Source organism: Python bivittatus, unplaced genomic scaffold (assembly GCF_059951505.1).
Source record: "Python bivittatus isolate LINGU-HERP-01145 unplaced genomic scaffold, Pbiv_v1 ctg000330_np1212, whole genome shotgun sequence".
Classification (NCBI taxonomy): Eukaryota; Metazoa; Chordata; class Lepidosauria; order Squamata; family Pythonidae; genus Python; species Python bivittatus.
The window spans coordinates 47,829,487-47,848,561 of NW_028277058.1; the positions used below are offsets into that span (position 1 = coordinate 47,829,487).

Here is a 19,075-nt window from a genome sequence, read left to right on the forward strand (position 1 = left end):
TTTGAAGACCACCAGATTGAGAGAGGCTGTTGTGTGCTGATAATGCAGAACATAGTTTAATATAAGTGAACATTCACACTGTGGCCATAACTTAATCTTCATTGAATATCTTTTGGATTTCCTTAGAGCAGGGCTCCCCAAAGTGGTCAATATTGACCCCCCAAGGGTTGATGTGACTATCCAAGGAGTCAATAAATGTCTTCAGGTCAAAAGGAGGTCAGTAAATGTCTGGGGGGGCAAAAAATGATGGAAGGTCTGTTGGGGTCAATTAATCTTTTGGGGTCTCTGTAGAGCAACATGCCAGTCCCTAGTCCTGAAGGGCAGCTAACAGTGAGATAGTGTTACCCAGGGCTGGATGTTCAGCCACCAGCAAGAGCAGCTTTGAGTTGTCATTATTACTATTGTTATTTGTAGTATTATTAAAGTAGGACAACCAGCCCGGTGTACTGGTTAAGGCATCAGGCTAGAAACTGGGAGACGGTGAGTTCTAGTTCCACCTTAGGCAGAAAGCCAGCAGGGGGATCTTGGGCCAGTCACTTTCTCTCAGCCCAAGAAGTGGGCAATGGCAAACTACTTCCAAAACACTTTGCCAAGAAAACTGCAGAGACTCGTCCAGGCAGTCCCCAGGAATCAAAAACTGACTCGAAGGCACACACACACACAGCAGTTAAGGTAGTGTTTATTAAATTACTTTCATATAATAAATGTTTAGGGGTCGATGAACAATCTGAAACTTCATGAAGGGGTCGGTGAGCGGAAGAGTTTGGGGACCCGAGAAGGGCAGCCCGGGGGCCAGGAGGGCCGGAAGCCGCCCGGGGAGGGCGAATGGGAGGGATGCCCGAAGCCAGCCAGCCAGCCAGCCGGCGCGAGGCGGCGGCTGGGCGGCCGACGGAGCAAGGGAGGCTTCTCCCACGCGCGCCGCACTTCGCGCTCCCGCAGCCCAGCCGGGATACTTCAGAGAGTATTTATGCGGCTTGTTATTCTGATTTGCGCTCTTAATGTTCCGGGCTTGCATAATGCACCGGAGCGCAAACCCGCTGCACCAGATGAGTTCCCCCGGCCCACGAGGCTCAAAGGAGATGGACTCGGCGGTCCCGGCCGGCACGCACCTCATCGCCGCCGCCGCGCTTCTCGGGGCGGAGAGCGATTTAAATGTCCCGCCGAAGAGGCGGGGCGGAAGCGGCTCGCGGTCCTCCTTTCTCCTCCCGCGGCCCTGGTTGGCGGCGGCTCTGCGGGGGAGGCGGGGCCGCGGGACGGTGCCTAGCTGGCTGGCTGGCTGGCTGGCTCGGGCGCCGCTGCAGCCTCAGCTGACCGGGGCACCCGCACCGCCGCGCCGACGCAGCCCCGGCCGTGCGCCCGCGGTGAGGGAGGCCGCCACCCGGGCCGGGCGCACTTGTGCCATGGAGCAGGCGCGGCGGGGGCGCTGAGGGCACCGCTGCCGCGCCGCCGGGATCTTGCCCGCCAGGGAGCGAGGGAAGCGGCCGGGCGAGAGCCGGAGCGGGAGGGATGAGCGGCGGCGGCGCTCCTTCGGGGCCGGGCGCCGGCTCAGCACCCTGCCGCTTCGCCCACTACTTTGTGCTGTGCGGGATCGATGCCGACAGCGGATTGGAGCCGGATGAGTTAGCAGGTAAGCCGAGGAGAAGGACGGGGAGGACAAAGGGAAGGCGAGACCCGCGCCGCCTGGCTCGGCTGGGCTGCGGGAGCGCGAAGTGCGGCGCGCGTGGGGGAAGCCTCCCTTGCTCCGTCGGCCGCCCAGTCGCCTCCTCGCGCCGGCTGGCTGGCTGGCTGGCTGGCTTTGGGCATCCCTCCCATTCGCCCTCCCCGGGCGGCTTCCGGCCCTCCTGGCCCCCGGGCTGCCCTTCTCGGGAAGCGCCCGTGGGCTCCTGGCCGCCGAGCCCCGGCCCCGCGCGGAACCCCGAGCGCAAACGCCGCTTCTGCCGAGCGCTCCGGCCGGTTTTGCCCCCCCCGCCTCCCTTTCAGGGCACAAGAGTATCGGGGTGATGTTGACCCTCTGGCAAGAAGGGGGCGCAGCGAGTGGCGCTGGCGACGACCCAGGTGGCGCCGCTGGCGAAGGACGCTTTCTCTGCGCCTTTCCTGACGGGCTTCGCCGCGCAGTCGCGTTCTCCTTTTCTCCCGGGAGCCGCGGCGTCCTGAGATTGCAGAGGGGAGATTAACTGGACGGGTGCTTCGGGGAGCCCCCCCCTCCAAACTCCAGCCTTGTGACCCTCTTGAGAGCCCCCCCCGCGCCCCAGTGGTCCTTTCTGACCCCTCGCAAACAGAATCCCAGCCGTAAAAAGAAAAGAACAAGGTGGGGTGGGGGAGCGAGATCTTACGGCTCTATCATGTTTATCCCCAGGTCTAATCAGCCCTGCCCCCCCCCCGCTTTCTTTCTCTTTATCCCCGCCCATTTTCCAAAATCGTGATGCCTCCAAGCTGCAGTGGCCAGGTTTGGTTATGTCACTGGCGCGAGTAACCATGTTTCAGTGCAGTTCTCCTTATCATAGGTTGGATGCAGTCAGCTCTCCCCTCCCCAATGGCCTTCGCTGTCGTCAAGCTCAGGTGTTGTGTTGTGAAAGATTTATATACTTCCCTGGCTGTTGCAAAGCCTCCCTGTTGAATAAAGTGCTTGCTGGGGTCCAAAGAACAGAAAAGCCACCTTTGTAACTACTGGGTTGCTACAGAATGCAGCTTCCTTCCACCTTTTGAAAGTGGGTGGTTTTAAACTGGTTTTGGGGAGGGATTACACAGTGGTGTCAAAACCTCTGGCTGTGATGGACAGAGGGAATGATGCTGGTTAATATTGCGCCAGTATTAATTAATATTGCAATGCCTGTCTGTTTGACAATCAACTGACTGTCAGAAAAAAATACAGGGAAGAAATAACCATTCAACTATACTTAAGAAGAGGTGTAATGAAAAAAGTCCTCCCCCCATAGATCGTGATCTTTAAATGAAGGAAAATCAATGATCTAAGAAAAATAGTCCTTTTCAAAAAGAATGTTCTCCAACGTATGGTATATTTGTTTTCAGCAGGAAACTATTTCATTCGTCCCTTTGTTTCCTCCAGAGCTGCATGGACCTAGTTATTTCTATAGTACGCTTTCTTTGAAAAATGGTTAAAACAGAATTTATCGGTAGCAATCTTAAAAAGCATCTGTGCATGCTGAGAGAAAAGCCCTTGCTCACATAATTTTAACTAATTTCAGGAGAATTTGCCAGAGATACATTTTATGTATGTTAAAGCTAGAGAAATGTCAGCACCTCTTTGCATAACCAGCTGTGGAACAAAGGGAAAATCTGTTGAAAAATACTGATAAGGATAAAAGAATTAAGAAACCATTAAAAAAAAAAGCCTATAATTACATGCTATTTGGGGACTCTGAAAAGGATTTAAGTTGTTTAGAAAATTCTGCAGTGTGTCAAGCCAACATATAAAAAAAAGGAAATCAATACCTCAACTTCAGTTTGTTCTGTGCAAAATAAAACTAAGAATCTGGTAGTGACTTGATTATTGCTATGTAAAATTGTAGGTTTTAGCTTTGATAATTGGGCTGATTGTGAAGAGGCATCACATATTCCATTATTTTATTTTAAGACGAACGTGAGTGCATGATAAGTAATAAAATATTTAGAGGACTAGAGACAGAGACATTATGTGTTTGTGATTCTGTCATTGCATTTAACTTCCCCTACCAGTGGAAGTCTATATCCGTAAACAAGTCTCCAGGCTACTCTGAAATTAAAGATGAATTCATTTAAGGGGTTTTGTTGTTGTTTTTACATGATTTTTTAAGGAATTAATGGCTGCTTTTTCAGCTGATGAGCTTACTTTCTAAGGTGTCTATATCTTGGAACTGAATGGGAATACTTCAAGAAAGTCTTGTTTCAAGGCAAGTAAATACTGTGCCATTGACGAATCTGAGAATCATGGCGGGCGGTAGAGTTCTGGAGACATTGACCAGCCATGATCTGTGTGTTGGGAAGGAGACTTCTGCATATGTGACACATGCTGCTCCTAGAACTTCAGCTTGGTGCAAGAATTGCCATGAAATACAGATAATGCATTTTTGCATTGCATTCAGATTTGCAGTATTGTATGTATCTTAATGCAATTGAAGCATCTGATTTACAGTCCACTAGTAAAACTTTTCTTCTCTTTTAGTCAGACAAATAGCCTGCCCCCTACTTTTTCTCCTTAACGTCCAACCTGATGAAGAATGGTGGAGAATTTGAAAACTTGTCTGCGACTTGGGACATTGGCTTTGTCCTCATATAGATTTTGGATTTTTTTTTTCTTGTGGGCCAATAATAGCAAGACCATAAAAAGTTTTTACTTCAATGGGTGGCAGCATCTGCACAGACCTGGGCTCAGGAATTAACATGGTTAGGCTGGTTAGTACTTGGAGGGGAGACCACAAGGAAATAATAGGACTCTGGAATAGACTGGGAAGTTGAGAAGAGTTCCTGGAAAAAGGTAGACGCAGATCACTTTTGTACTATTGCCGAGAAAGCAGTGTGGATATGTCCATGAAATCACAGAGTTGAAGGGAGCTATTTTTACTTCATAGAAAAACTTTGCTTTTTAATGGGAAAATGCTTAATTAGGTTAATAATACATTGCCCAGAGTATTTCTTTTATTGAATTATGTAAAGGTATAACAGATGCAAACAAAAATAGACATTAACTGTAAGTGTTCTCCTTATGAAGTATACTTTAGTGGCAAAGGTAATAGTACTTTGCATGCAGCTTTTCCACTTTCTAGCATTAAATTACACGTTGGACTTAAGTCATAGTATGCAGTATAGTTTCCATTTACATAAAGGTTTTTTCCCCCCATGAGAAGCCTTTTGGTTCCCTGAAACTGAAGGTGTACCCAGTTTGATTTGCGTAATACTTACCCTTGGGGAATTTAAACTAAAATAACTTCTAATTCCTCTTTCTGAAAATAGCTGTACGGTGGTTATGCTGCTGTGTGGATTGGGAGGTTTTTTGTTATCTTTCAAGTGTGAATATGCTGTTGTTGTCAGAGCTGTGAAAGCAAATTTGCATGCTTCTGAAGGGTGAATGCAAATATTCACAGCAAATAGCTTGGCCCTGGTCTGAAGTTACTTTTCAGTGTTAACTTGCTTTCAACTGACATTGAAGCCATGTTGCATTTTTTTTTCCTGCTGCTGTTTGGTGGAATTTAGAGATCTCGTGTTGGATATTATAGTCTAAGCCAATGTTTCTCAACTTGGCAACTTTAAGATGGGTGGACTTCAAGCCCCAGAATTCCCCAGCCAGCCATGCTGGCTGGGGAATTCTGGGGCTTGAAGTCCACCCATCTTAAAGTTGCCAAGTTGAGAAGCACTGGTCTAAGCAAGCATGCTTTCTATGAACACTTACATGTCATGTATTAGGCTCTTGATCCATCATAAGAACAAGGTTCCTCAAGTAAAGTGGGGCTGATCTAGCAAATCTAGACACTGACCCTTTTAGTCTTCCAGAAGGCTGTGAAGACCTGGCTCTTCCCCCAAGTGTTGGGCTAGTATAGGGGTTGAGTCAGAAGATTATGGTTAGTCTGGTGCCCAGTGGGAAGGGCTGTTTTGTTTTCATCCGATTGTTTCTGTTGGGCGCCACCTAGTACAACGATGGCAAACCTTTTGGGCTCAGCATGTCAAACATTCGGAAAATGCCTAATTTGACTCTGTTGGTGTGTCACCCCCCCCAACAAAAGAGAAACAATTATTGAGATATTCATTTATTTAAAAAAAAATGCAGTCCAATCATGTGTCATGCTATGTATTACATAAAGAAACATCAAATAATTGCAAAAATGAAATATGAGTGAAACAAACTCAATTTCTTTGGTAACTCTAACAGGGAGAATAGTTGTTGGTGAATGCTGGCGTGTTACCCAAAATGTCATGGCATGTCACCTTTGACATGCGTGTCATAGGTTTGCCATCGCTGACCCAGGATCACAGTGTGTGCTAGGTGGCCATATACAGTGGGGCAAAAAAGTATTTAGTCAGCCACCAATTGTGCAAGTTCTCCCACTTAAAAAGATGAGAGAGGCCTGTAATTTTCATCATAGGTATACCTCAACTATGAGAGACAAAATGGGGGAAAAAATCCAGAAAATCACATTGTCTGATTTTTAAAGAATTTATTTGCAAATCATGGTGGAAAATAAGTATTTGGTCACCTACAAACAAGCAAGATGTCTGGCTCTCACACACCTGTAACTACTTCTTTAAGAGGCTCCTCTGTCCTCCACTCGTTACCTGTAGTAATGGCACCTGTTTGACCTTGTTATCAGTATAAAAGACACCTGTCCACAACCTCAAACAGTCACACTCCAAGCTCCACTATGGCCAAGACCAAAGAGCTGTTGAAGGACACCAGAAACAAAATTGTAGACCTGCACCAGGCTGGAAAGACGGAATCTGCAATAGGCAAGCAGCTTGGTGTGAAGAAATCAACTGTGGGAGCAATAATTAGAAAATGGAAGACATACAAGACCACTGATAATCTCCCTTGATCTGGGGCTCCATGCAAGATCTCACCCCGTGGGGTCAAAATGATCACAAGAACGGTGAGCAAAAATCCCAGAACCACACGGGGGGACTTAGTGAATGACCTGCAGAGAGCTGGGACCAAAGTAACAAAGGCTACCATCAGTAACACACTATGCTGCCAGGGACTCAAATCCTGCAGTGCCAGACGTGTCCCCCTGCTTAAGCCAGTACATGTCCGGGCCTGTCTGAAGTTTGCTAGAGAGCATTTGGATGATCCAGAAGAGGATTGGGAGAATGTCATACGGTCAGATGAAACCAAAGCAGAATGTTTTGGTCTAAACTCAACTTGTTGTGTTTGGAGGAGAAAGAATGCTGAGTTGCATCCAAAGAACACCATACCTACTGTGAAGCATGGGGGTGGAAACATCATGCTTTGGGGCTGTTTTTCTGCAAAGGGACCAGGACAACTGATCCGTGTAAAGGAAAGAATGAATGGGGCCATGTATTGTGAGATTTTGAGTGAACACCTCCTTCCATCAGCAAGGGCATTGAAGATGAAACGTGGCTGGGTCTTTCAGCATGACAATGATCCCAAACACACCGCCCAGGCAACGAAGGAGTGGCTTCGTAAGAAGCATTTCAAGGTCCTGGAGTGGCCTAGCCAGATCTCAACCCCATGGCAAACCTTTGGAGGGAGTTGAAAGTCCATATTGCCCAGCGACAGCCCCAAAACATCACTGCTCTAGAGGAGATCTGCATGGAGGAATGGGCCAAAATACCAGCAACAGTGTGTGAAAACCTTGTGAAGACTTACAGAAAACGTTTGACCTCTGTCATTGCCAACAAAGGATATATAACAAAGTATTGAGATGAACTTTTGATATTGACCAAATACTTATTTTACACCATGATTTGCAAATAAATTCTTTAAAAATCAGACAAAGTAATTTCTGGATTTTTTTCCCCATTTTGTCTCTCATAGTTGAGGTATACCTATGATGAAAATTACAGGCCTCTCTCATCTTTTTAAGTGGGAGAACTTGCACAATTGGTGGCTGACTAAATACTTTTTTGCCCCACTGTAAGTTCTTTAAATCAGTCAGTCAATCTTGGTGTATTTCTGACACTATATTATCCAACTTTCTTCTCCAACCTGAAGTTCCCCAGATGTGTAAGAACCCCCAATTCCACATCTAGGGGGCACCAGGCAAGGAAAGCTTGCATAGTTTCACCTGCTGTTTTGGATTATAACTAAGTGCAGCAAGGAGGAGCAAGCTCTCTGTATGTGGGTCCCCTGCCTCGTTTTAGGGTCCTGGAACCTCCAAGATTGTACTGAATGATGACAGAGCATCTATTTTGCTTAAATCCCTTAAATGCAGAAAGTGGGGAGGGGAAAAGGAACTTATTACTACGATATCCCTGCAACTTTCAACCTCTTGAGAACATTAGGAAAGTGCCTATATTTGGAATTTTAAAAAATGGAAATACATTTTACCTGGTCTGTTATGCATGGAATGGATTTTGATTGATTGATTGATTGATCGATGCTGCAATCCCATACAGAAGTGAGGGGATATCTAGTTGGCTGGTATTTAGTATTATAACTGGTTGCAAGCTTTAATGTGCTGGATTAATCAATGAAAAAGCTGCCTTTCAAGAATGCTTTGGTTTGGCTTCCTATTGTTTACATGACAGCCTTAAAAATTGTCCTGCTTCAATGCTTTGAGTGAATTGATAGCTTTCATGAAAGCCATTCTTAGCTGGTTGGCAGGATCTCAATTTTGGAATAAATAATAAAGCTTTAGTTGATGAATTGGCAGGGCAAGTATACTTGGGGAGGCCGAGATTTAAGAGCACATTGGTTTGTTTGCTACCTCTTCTGATTCTGGTGTATTACAACAGGAAATTTAACATGAAATACAGAAAATGAATATTGGCTTTTGTTAAGACAGGATCTCTTGTCTTCAAAAGGGCAACACACCGATGTCCTTTGTGTTTGATATATAATTCTGTGATTTGAGATTAATGGGTATATCCATCAATGGGCACAGCCGTTTGCCAAGTATTAAAGACCCCAAACCATTCCACTACATTAGGGTCTTCAAATATTTTTTTAATTACAACTCTATTACAGTTATTTTTTATTATTGGCCAATGGAAGTGGAAAACACTAACTTGACAAAAGCTGGACTTTTAAATTGAAGGAAATGAAGGCAGAATAAGTGGGGGAAGTATATGAAGTTAATTTCTGTTATACTTAGGCTTTTTTTACTATCGAATTATATTTAATTAACTAATATAATATTTACTATAGAATGAATTCAGTTACTGCATGAGTTGTGCCAAGGAGGTTGATAACAATGGCAAATGCAAAAATGAGACCACTTAAAGTAGCAAATATTTTAGTTCTAGGAGGATGTAGGAATTATGGCAGTGCACCTAAATTTTGTTAATTTATTTTGGCAAAAGCTAAAAGCATATTTTTACCTTCCTGATAGGTTGGATTATAATTCCCAGCATTCTCAACAACCATGGAAATTTGGGGAGTTGTATCCCAACAAATTTCAAAGCATGCTAGGTTGGGGAAGGCTGTAATAGAACTTCCAAACTTCTGGCTACTGTATTTTTTTCCCCCTTGGAATCAGCTTGAATGTTAAAACTGCAGTGGAATATGTAGCCAGATGTTAGATCAGCCAAATGAGTCAATTTTGCAGCAGCATCTAAAATTCTAGAACTCTTCTGTGACCAAGAAGAAGGGAATCAGATGCATTTTGCATTAACATTATTTGTATTTCATTACATTAAATCAACATTGAATCTAATATAATGCATCTTGTTTGAATAAAAAAAAAAGCAAGATGCAGTCCTGGTTGCTTGAATCTAGTGGATCATTTTGCCATCCAATTCTAGACTTTCTGCTGTTATGCTGGGTCATGATGATAAACTCTAGGTTGGTTGACACAATGCATTAAACCGTTATTTAATTAAACATGGTTTGCTAGGTATGTTGCATTTATCAAAGTTTGCTGAACAAACAGGAGTTATCAGGGTTCAAATGACAGGCTAAGCCATAAGCTATTATTTATAAGCTGTAGTGATTGGAATCATGTAACACAAAGCCAAAGATAAATGCTTTGTTTTCCAATCAGCAGCTTTCCCCAACCTACTGCATGTCCAGTTGAACCATACCTAGTAGTATGCACATTCTAACTGTACCTGTTGAGAATTAGAATCCAACTCAGTTCAAAGGATATTTGAAAATAAGGAAGGCTAGAGTAAAATGAAGGACACTGAAACCAAACATTTATGTTACAGCGTCTATAAGCATTGACATAAGCCTTCCAACCATGGTATTATCCAGATAGGTTGAATGTTGGTGCCCTTAATGTTTAATGTTGAGCATTATTGGATTTTTAGAGCCAGTTTAGTGCAGTGGTTAAAGGTGCTAGGCTAGAAACCAGGAGACCATGAGTTCTAGTCCTGCCCCCCCCCCAGCCCTAGGAAGAAGGCAATGGCACTAATACTAATACAATTTCATTAATACTTTTTGAAAAGTCATGTGCTTTTTGGTGATGCTGGTCAGGAACAGAGGGAGTTGCAGTCAAACAATATCTAAAGAATGGTAGATGGTACCAAAATGTAATGTATTGTTTTCCTTATGTTGTGAATGCTTTGAAACACTGACTGCTGGGCCTTCTATCCTGGTTACTGCCATGGCTGTACGGTGTTACATGAATATCTTATAAGCAGAACTTGATGCTTTTGGCATGGAGAGCATCATTTGAGAAAGGCACTCTTCAGAAACTGGGGAAGGAGATATTTGGCTACACCCATGGACTATTGTCTCATGTTCAGAAAGGTGTACATTGTTATTATGATTAAATCAGGAGTAATGGTTCTATTTCTTAAAGCTCCTGTTTCATCCGCTGGAGATTGATACGTAATTTTTTTTAGCAAAATCTTTAATGATGTCGAATTTGAATTTGATTGGACTGTTATAGGGGTATCCATTATGGGTCTTAGAGACATGACAGCAGAAGGCACAGTATAAAAATAGGAGGTGCCAAAGCAAAACCTAGATTTGATTTATGTAATTAAAATAAAACAGAACAAACTGAATGCACCTCATATAGTTACTCCAGATGTATTTAATAATTTTTCCCTTCTTATATGTTAAAAATCAAAGTTTAATGACAACCGTGAAGGGACTCTGAAGGGCTGCATCTACAGCTTTCGGGACTGTCCTGATTTACCTGCTTGGTGGAGCATGTTCTTGATGTCCTTTAAGATTGTAATGGCTACACTTGGAATCTTCTGTATTCTTACTTCAAGGATTTCAGTAAGGATTCTTATTCTTAAATAAGGATTGTTATTTCAACTGATGCTTTACTTTTACAGAAATGCATCTGAGGTGGGTTTTCTTAATTGTTTGGCACACGACTCTGAAGTTCAGGGCTAAAGTCATGTGAGTGAACACACTAGATTATTTTTCTTGCTCTTTGGCTACTAATCTTCCCTTCACCTTTACTGGTTTATGTAAAATAAATGCAGTAAGGTCTCATGCTTTTTAAGGAGTGTCACTGTTAGATTTATAAATAAGTGCAAGCAACTTTATAACATAAACAAAAGGCAGTTCATAATATTTTCAAAAGCCAAATTACAATTTATTTTTTTAGAAGAATAACTGAGGAAAAGAGAGGGAATTCAGGCCAAAATCCACATACACATGATTGAACCTTACCTCAGGGTCTATACACTTTGATCAAGTAATCTCCACTCATTTTTTGGTCTTGATTCAGGCTTAATAAAAGTAGAAGCTGGAGATTACACCTTCATCTCATCCGCATTGGGTATGCCACATTTTAATTTTCAATAACTAACCTAAGAAGCATGTTAAATCGAGGTGCATCATTGTCAGAGTCCAGCATGATGCTCCATAGTCTAGTCCAGCATGAGTTGAACTCCACACATCTTAAAGTTGCCACGGTTGAGAAACACTGGTCTAGTCCTACAATTCTGCACTTACACTGCATTGAATCCCTTTTTTAGTAGATGTTGATCATGATGAAGCTTACATTGACAAGTGCTAAGGTTATAACAAAGCCTATCACGGTGTCTTCCAGATGTATTGCGGCTGCAACTCCCACGGTTCCACACATTTTCAGGTGCTATATTGAGGATACTGATCTACTGCATTGTTTTTCTCAACCTCTTGACTAGAAGTAACCGGTTGAATATTCTAAGAGTTGTAGACTTAAGTGTGTCACCAGGCCCCCAGCTGAAAGAATAAACTAGAATTTTTGGAAAGGGGGCTTGCCATGGAAATGTGGCAGGGGATATAGCTATCCACTATTTTTCCACTTTAAATCCCACTCCAGACACTTCTTTTTCTCCATTAAGAAACTGTACTTCTGTTCCATATGCATATTTATTGGATGCTATAGACATGAAATACATAAGAGAGTGTGATATACAGAATTATAGAAATCTACCATTTTTTAAAAAAAAAAACCAGTCTGCTGATTGTGGAAAGAGTCAGTATTCTTTAAGGATTGGGTTCTTAAGATTATTGGGTGCATGATCTCAGAAGTAAATTTATCTGAGTCCAATAAGATTTATTCCTAGAGGTGTATAAAAGAGTGTACAGTGGTACTTCGGGTCACGAACTTAATTCGTTCCGCGACTCTGGTCGCAACCCGAATCAAATTTCCCCATAAGGTTCAATGTAAATACGGTTAATCCGTTCTGACCCCTCCGAATTTGGTCGCCAACCAATTTTGGTCACGTCCCGAATCAGATTTTCCCATAAGATTCAATGTAATTACGGTTAATCCGTTCTGAACCATATGTATTTTTTTTAAAAACCACAAAAATATGAAACAAAATACAGTACAGTGCAGTACGAAGAGAGAGAACGCTAACCTTGCTTGAGGCGACTTCTGGCGTGGAGGACAGGAAGGCGGGTGGGGAGACGATTATTGCTTGGAGGGAGAGTCCCCCTCCCTACAAGAAGCCACGACCACGTGTCACGGCAGGGAAAATGGCTGCGGGTCGTGTTCGTCACCCGATGCGGAGTTCGCGGACGGAAACAAAATTTTGCGAGTGGTGCTGTTCGTGACCCGAATTGATCGTGAACAGAAGCGTTTGTGACCTGAGGTACCACTGTATTACTGTAAGCTGAAATTCATACCTGTGCCTTCAAGGCCGCCCACATATGACTCTTAGCTCCCTTTCTATGACCCCTGGAGCTCTTTAAACTCAACATCAGAATTCAGAGGCAAACAGTTGATGTTCATTGGGAAATGAAAAAGTGTTAATATTTAATAATTCATAATTAAGCCCAGTTGGCTTTATGCACTTAAAAACTTGCCTATCCAAATGCCCCCCAAATGGGAAAAATAAACCCTAAATCTCAATCCCTGGGAACTCATAATTCTAGAACTCACTTTGTGTGTTTGCAAAGAGGTTATTTATCTCTGCGCTAGAGTATAATTTGCTGCTTGTAAGTGTAAAGGTGCATAATAGAATTGCCTTAATCTGGAAAAATTACTGCCTGGCTTCCTTTCAGTTACTTGACCAGTCAATACAGGTTGAAAGAAGAGAAGTTCATAATGTTATCAGATCTTTATTTCCTTTTTCCTTTTGCATGTATAATTGGGTTATGAATGTGTAGATGGTATACTAATGTGATTGATTGAGTGGTTTTGTTTCCTAGTGACTTTGCTAACTCTGTTTAGGATCAGGTTCACCTTGACATTTTAAGCAGGCGCTTGGGGGAAAAATCATCCAGATTTTACATAATTCAGATCTTCTGGAGGCAGCAGGGTTCACTTTGCAGATCAAACGTGGAGCAATCAGTTTGCAGCGGGTGCTGGTTGCCTTTTTGCATGGATCATAGTCATAACTTTTGATGCTTTTCAGACTAATTACCCAATTTGTAATGCCAGGAAGCTGATATATGGTGACAGTGCTGAAGGCTGAATTGAAAAGATACTGTATTCTTTTGCTAATACGTCAGATTCACACAAAGGGTGACAAGCATCAATTCCCTCACTTTTAAAGTTTTGGAAATTAATTTGTTATCAAGGCGGAAATATGGTTCTTTGGAGCTTCTGATTTTTGTCTATTGAACTTCTCTGTGTTCAGGTTCTATAGAAATATTGCTGGAAGGGAAATAGAAATGGCATTTATAGAGAGGTTGTTGTTGTTTTTTGAATGTAGAAACCTAGTTTCAATTATGAATAGCCCTGGGACATTTCTTCCAAAGATTTTCCATTGTGTGAGATTTTACCCACTTTACTGTGGTTCAGTTGGGTGAAAAAATCTTATTTTCAAAAATGAGAGAAGTTCATACTTCATAACTTTTGTGAGTATTGCATACAATGGGGAAGTTGGAATCTTTACGCACACACCATTTGAGCCAAGAATGGAAAAGAGATATTGTAGAAGAATGACTGTTCCTTCTACCTTGTTACTTACCCCATCATGTTCTGTCTGTGTGTCAATAAAAGCTGAAAACCTAAGCCTGTGTTCAAAACTCAAGTATTCATTCTTTACACAAGTGTGTAGATGTGTGCATGTATTCCAGATGCATGATTCTTGCAGTAAAATCAACTTTCCTCCTCCTGGTGCCTCTGCTGTTATTCTCCCATGATTTGGGATAGGATATGTGGAATTGCCCAGGTTTTGATCAGCCATCCTCAACCTGGCATTCTCTAGATATTGCTGAGCTATGAATCCAGAATTCTTGTCAGTTAAATTTCAGAGTTGACCTCTGGAGAGCAGAGGTTGAGTTAGGGTTGGAAAATTGGTATAGAAAGGGCTAAAAATCATTGAGGCCAGTTTTATACAAAATGGCAGCAGATATAGGTACTTAGGAAACATTTTAACAAAAATCTGTAATTGTGATTAAAAATATCTAACTCCTTCAATATATCTTCTGGCTATTGAGACATGGTGAGAGGAGATGGGGTGAAGGGAGAACATGTGACCCAGGTGGAGCGATGCATCGGGAAAGGGTCCAGACTCATAGTTAAAGAACATCAGTAATTTGCGCAAAAGGATTTTACAAAGGAGGAAATCAAAATGAAATATTTATAAGAATGACATCTTAAAAGATACATTAAAATGGATCGATGATTCTTTCTGGGAGCTGTGAAGATAAATATTTGACAATATAACTAGAATTCAGTTTAGAAGATGTTCTTGGCAGCCTATGATTTTTGGAAATTATCCAAAACAGTAATAGGCTAATTTTGTTTCATACCACACCATATCAGTTTATGGTTTTTATATTTCTTCAAAGATATTACAGTAATAGCACTTATTGTTCACTTTTTGCAAAACACCATTCATTTTGATAGAGCCCATACAAAACATGATCTTGATGACTGTACTCTAATTTCTTTCCCCAAATACCTCTCTTTCTGTATTGATTCCATTTCTGTTTTTGCAGACTTTCAAAACGTTATCCATGCTATGTGTCATTCAAACAGGGACAACTGTAGTTCAGTTAATTAAAGAACGGTCCTTTTACAGTATTTTTATCTACTATGATAGTGATTGACTGGATTTACACATTAAACAAACCATGGAATAGCTCAGTCATAATGCATGGTCATCTGAGTTTGCACAGCATATTAAGCTTGAACTATAATTTGCAAACCAGTATCTAAATTCACACAATATACTGAGTCTAAACCAGAGAAACCACATTATCTGGATCACTTTCTGTCTGGTTTCAGGCCAGGTTATGGTACCATGGCCTCATTAGTCATGCTTGTGAACAGGCTCTGGATGGCTTGTGATGGGGGTGATGCACTCAATGGCTTTTCAATACCATCAACTTTGGTATACTTCTGGCCCAGCTTTGGGGATTGGGAGTGGGGGGCACTATTTGCAGTAGTTTTCCTCCTTCCTCAGTGGTGGATTCCGGTCAGAGGTGGTGTGGGGGGGGAAGAGGTCCAACTCTAGGTTTCTCTTGTGAGGGACAGCTCAGTGTTTGGGTCTCTCACCAGTTGTGTTTAACATCTACATGAAAGTGGTGGGCCAAAGCATATGGTGGCATGGGGTATGGTATCATCAGTATGCTGATGATACTCAGTTATACATCTTCACCCCTGGCTATGCAGGTGATGCCATTTGGGTGATAACCCAGTGCTGGAGGCTGTGATTCAACCCTAGCAAGATGGAGTGGCTTAGGGGTTTTGGCTTTCCTGGATCCAGAGAGATGTCATCTTTGACTCTTGATGGGGTAGCACTCCCCTGGATAGAGTTGGTGTAAAATCTGGGCAATCTCCTGAACTCACAGCTTGTTTTTAATGTTGCTGTGAGCTGGCCAGAGTTATGGTTCATAAGATGGGCTTCCAAATAAGTCAAACAAACAAACAAACAAACGGGTTAGTATGTTGTAGATGCTAACATACTGTAGAGTTAAAAAGTGTTAAGAGTTAAATCTCTAACTTAAAAAAGGAGCTCACATACTCTTCTGTTTATTATTAACTGCAAATACAGTTGTACCTCTACTTACGAACGCCCCTACTTACGAAATTTTCAAGATATGATCAGCTCCGGCCCCAAAAATTTACCTCTACTTACAAACTCGTCTTGACTTACGAGCCATTTTCTGCCCGTGCCACGTGGTCCGTGGCCATTTTTCTGCCTGTGCCACGTTGTCCATGGCCATTTCCGCCCGTGCCATGTGGTCCGCGGCCATTTTTCCGCCCATTCCACGTGGTCCGCGGCCATTTTTCCGCCCGTTCCACGTGGTCCGCGGCCATTTTTCCGCCCGTTCCACGTGGTCCGCGGCCATTTCCCGCCCGTTCCACGTGGTCCGTGGCCATTTTTCCGCCCGTTCCACGTGGTCCGTGGCCATTTCCCGCCCGTTCCACGTGGTCCACGGCCATTTTCCGCCCATTCCATGTGGTCCGCGGCCGTTTTTCTGCCCCTGACGCGTGGTCCACGGACGCCGGAACAGATTAACGGTAATTACATTGAACCTTATGGGAAAATTTACTTCGACTTGTGACCAACTCGACTTGCGATTAGAGTCACGGAACGGATTAAGTTCGTAAGTAGAGGTACCACTGTAAGTATTAATGCACTTATAAATCTGTATTAGTGAATAATATTTGATCCTATCCATATTTTTAGGTTATATTCAGTTTATATCAAAAGATTTCTGTGTAAATATTTTGTGGCAGCCTAAGTAGATGCGTTGCCAAGTAATAATTATTAAATCACAGATGAACTTAATCATTAAAGTAAACATAGGCAGCTGTTCATCTTGTCTGCTCATAGGCAAAATGTAGCTGTTGTAGCTTTGTTTATTAATGAAATAATTAATTTAGGACACAGACTGTGTGTAAACATTTTCTTCCTATGTATAACTGTACGTATAGTTCATAGAAAAGAAAATGACTCTTGTGTATTGAAACACTGTAATTCGTAACAATAGGAACACATTTTTGCAGTATTATGTAGTAATAAAAATTGTTGCTGTTACGTGCTGTGGCATAGCCAACCATCATGCATATTTAAAAAAAATATATTAAATTTACACAACCTGCAGACTGACTCATATTAATAATTCTTAGATATTGGGAGGGGTAACATTGCAGATTGATGTGCATTTGCAGTCATTTGTAATAATGTGTCTATTTGAGTACGAGATATGATTTCACTGCAGGTCACGTCATGGTTAAAAAGACCATGATTATTTTTGAAATGTCTATGCATGTGCGCAAATGTATTATATCAAACACCAAAGGTAGGATACCTATGCTAGCTAAACATATGAAAAAGCACCTCCCTAGCACATAGAAATAAAAGAAAAATTTAGACATATGTTGTTTTAAAAAGGGGATTCGTTTTTGATTCAACAAACATCTATGCTGAACGTGGTGTGAAACTTAATTGCAGGCGCAATTGAAATTCTGAATATTAAAAGTTGTTATGCGTTTGTCATCATTTTCATACGAATGCCAGCTTAACGTAACATAAACTCTCTGACTCCAGTCACTAGAGACAGCTTATGTACTTTATTAAAAATTATAATAACAAAGCAAAGAGACCCATAAAAACAAGTAGTCCAATCCTTAGAAAAGCAGACCTGTTCATTGGTGGATAGCAAAGGTAGGCAACCTATTTGCAGTCAGGATCTGCTTTATTTGTTTGTTCATTTATTTATCAAATTTATATGACCGCCCATCTCACAAAAAAGTGACTCTGGGTGGTGTACAACAGCGAAGTAAAACAATATATAAAAAACAGTCAAACTTAATCTTGGGGCTCTGTGAATGCCATCTATGGATGTAAAGGATGCTCTGATGCCTGTAGGAGAACTTTCCTCCTCCTCCTCCTCCTCCTCCTCCTCCTCCTCCCCCCATCTAATTCTGCTTAATATATTTTTGGCTGGGAATGAACCTTTCCAAACAGATTCTTTTGCCAATGGATCTCATCTCCCATTTTTACTTTAACCGTAGGTACAGTGTTACTGAAAGACATTGATATTGCTTTCACTTCAAAAAATTTAGTGCCTTGAATAATTTGGCAGTTACACCCTGCTGGAGATTCAATTCCCCCCCCCCCCATCTTGTATATTCTAAGTTTCAAGCTTTCATCAGAGGTAATGCAGTAAATTAGCATCTTCTTTGTATTTTGAGCATTACAAATTGTTTTTTCTGAGCAGAACCTCCACTAAAGTTGAGCCAGAGAACAAATTAGCTATACTTGAGGTAGTTAGGTATTCCGATCAGCTTCCTGTGCTTAAATACTGCTTAGACTTCATGCTACTTGCTTTGAGTGTCTTACTTTCATCAGTTCTAGAGGGCAAATTCAGGAAGGTTCTTTATTCTAATAGAATTTTTTCTTGTGAGGCTGGAAATATGGAATTGTTGTGTTATGCCTCCTTCTGCTATGATTTTTTTTCAGAGATTCCCATCATAAATGGAAAGTGCTTTTTATTAAATCCTTTTGTGGGCAAGGAGATGAATTCTGTGTCTAGTATCTTCTGTCTGACCAGAACTCAAAGGCAATGTTTAATTTACCCATTTTTCTGTGATAGCTTGTAGAGTTTGACTGCAGTTAACAATGGATTAATTTTCCCATGATAATCTCAGTTGGCATTCTTAATCTTTGATTCTAGTAGAGCACTATAATCTTAACATCAACCTTTTTGTTCCTAATATTTTCTCTTTTTTTGACCGCTCAAACTGTTGAAATTTATTTGTTATATATTATCTGCCCTGTGGGTTAGCAACTTGAATAAAGAGCTGAATGGAACAAACTGGCTTTTTATCCTATTCATATGATTGAAGGAAGTGCCCACCTAACTAATTTTCTTGCATAACCTATGCAGTGGCATTTAAATAAATGATTCCCAGGTTAATCCTATGCAAGATTTCCCAGAAATAAATCTCATCATGTCTGTTAACTGAAAAACTGTAGTTCAGCACTGCAGTGATTAGTGGAAACCATCATCCTGTTTGAGATTCTCTCATGTAGCTGTATTTTTTTTCAGTCATCCACCCTAAGCAGGGAACATAAATGCTTTATCTGCATCTGTTCTTAGGGA

General features: G+C 41.9%; 1 protein-coding gene across 4 annotated transcripts in view; it reads left to right on the plus strand.

The window, feature by feature from the left end:
* The first annotated feature begins 1,270 nt into the window (after positions 1–1,270).
* The window catches only part of DENND5B (DENN domain containing 5B), a 116,370-nt gene continuing 98,565 nt past the window's right edge, over positions 1,271–19,075 (plus strand). For 2 of the 4 annotated variants that reach the window (XM_088141189.1, XM_088141191.1), the window contains exon 1: positions 1,271–1,627. In XM_088141189.1, the coding sequence (XP_087997315.1) occupies positions 1,507–1,627 (121 nt within the window). In that variant the 5' untranslated portion in view covers positions 1,271–1,506. The remainder of the gene's footprint in view (positions 1,628–19,075) is intronic. The other 2 variants (XM_088141190.1, XM_088141192.1) reach the window with 1 other exon arrangement.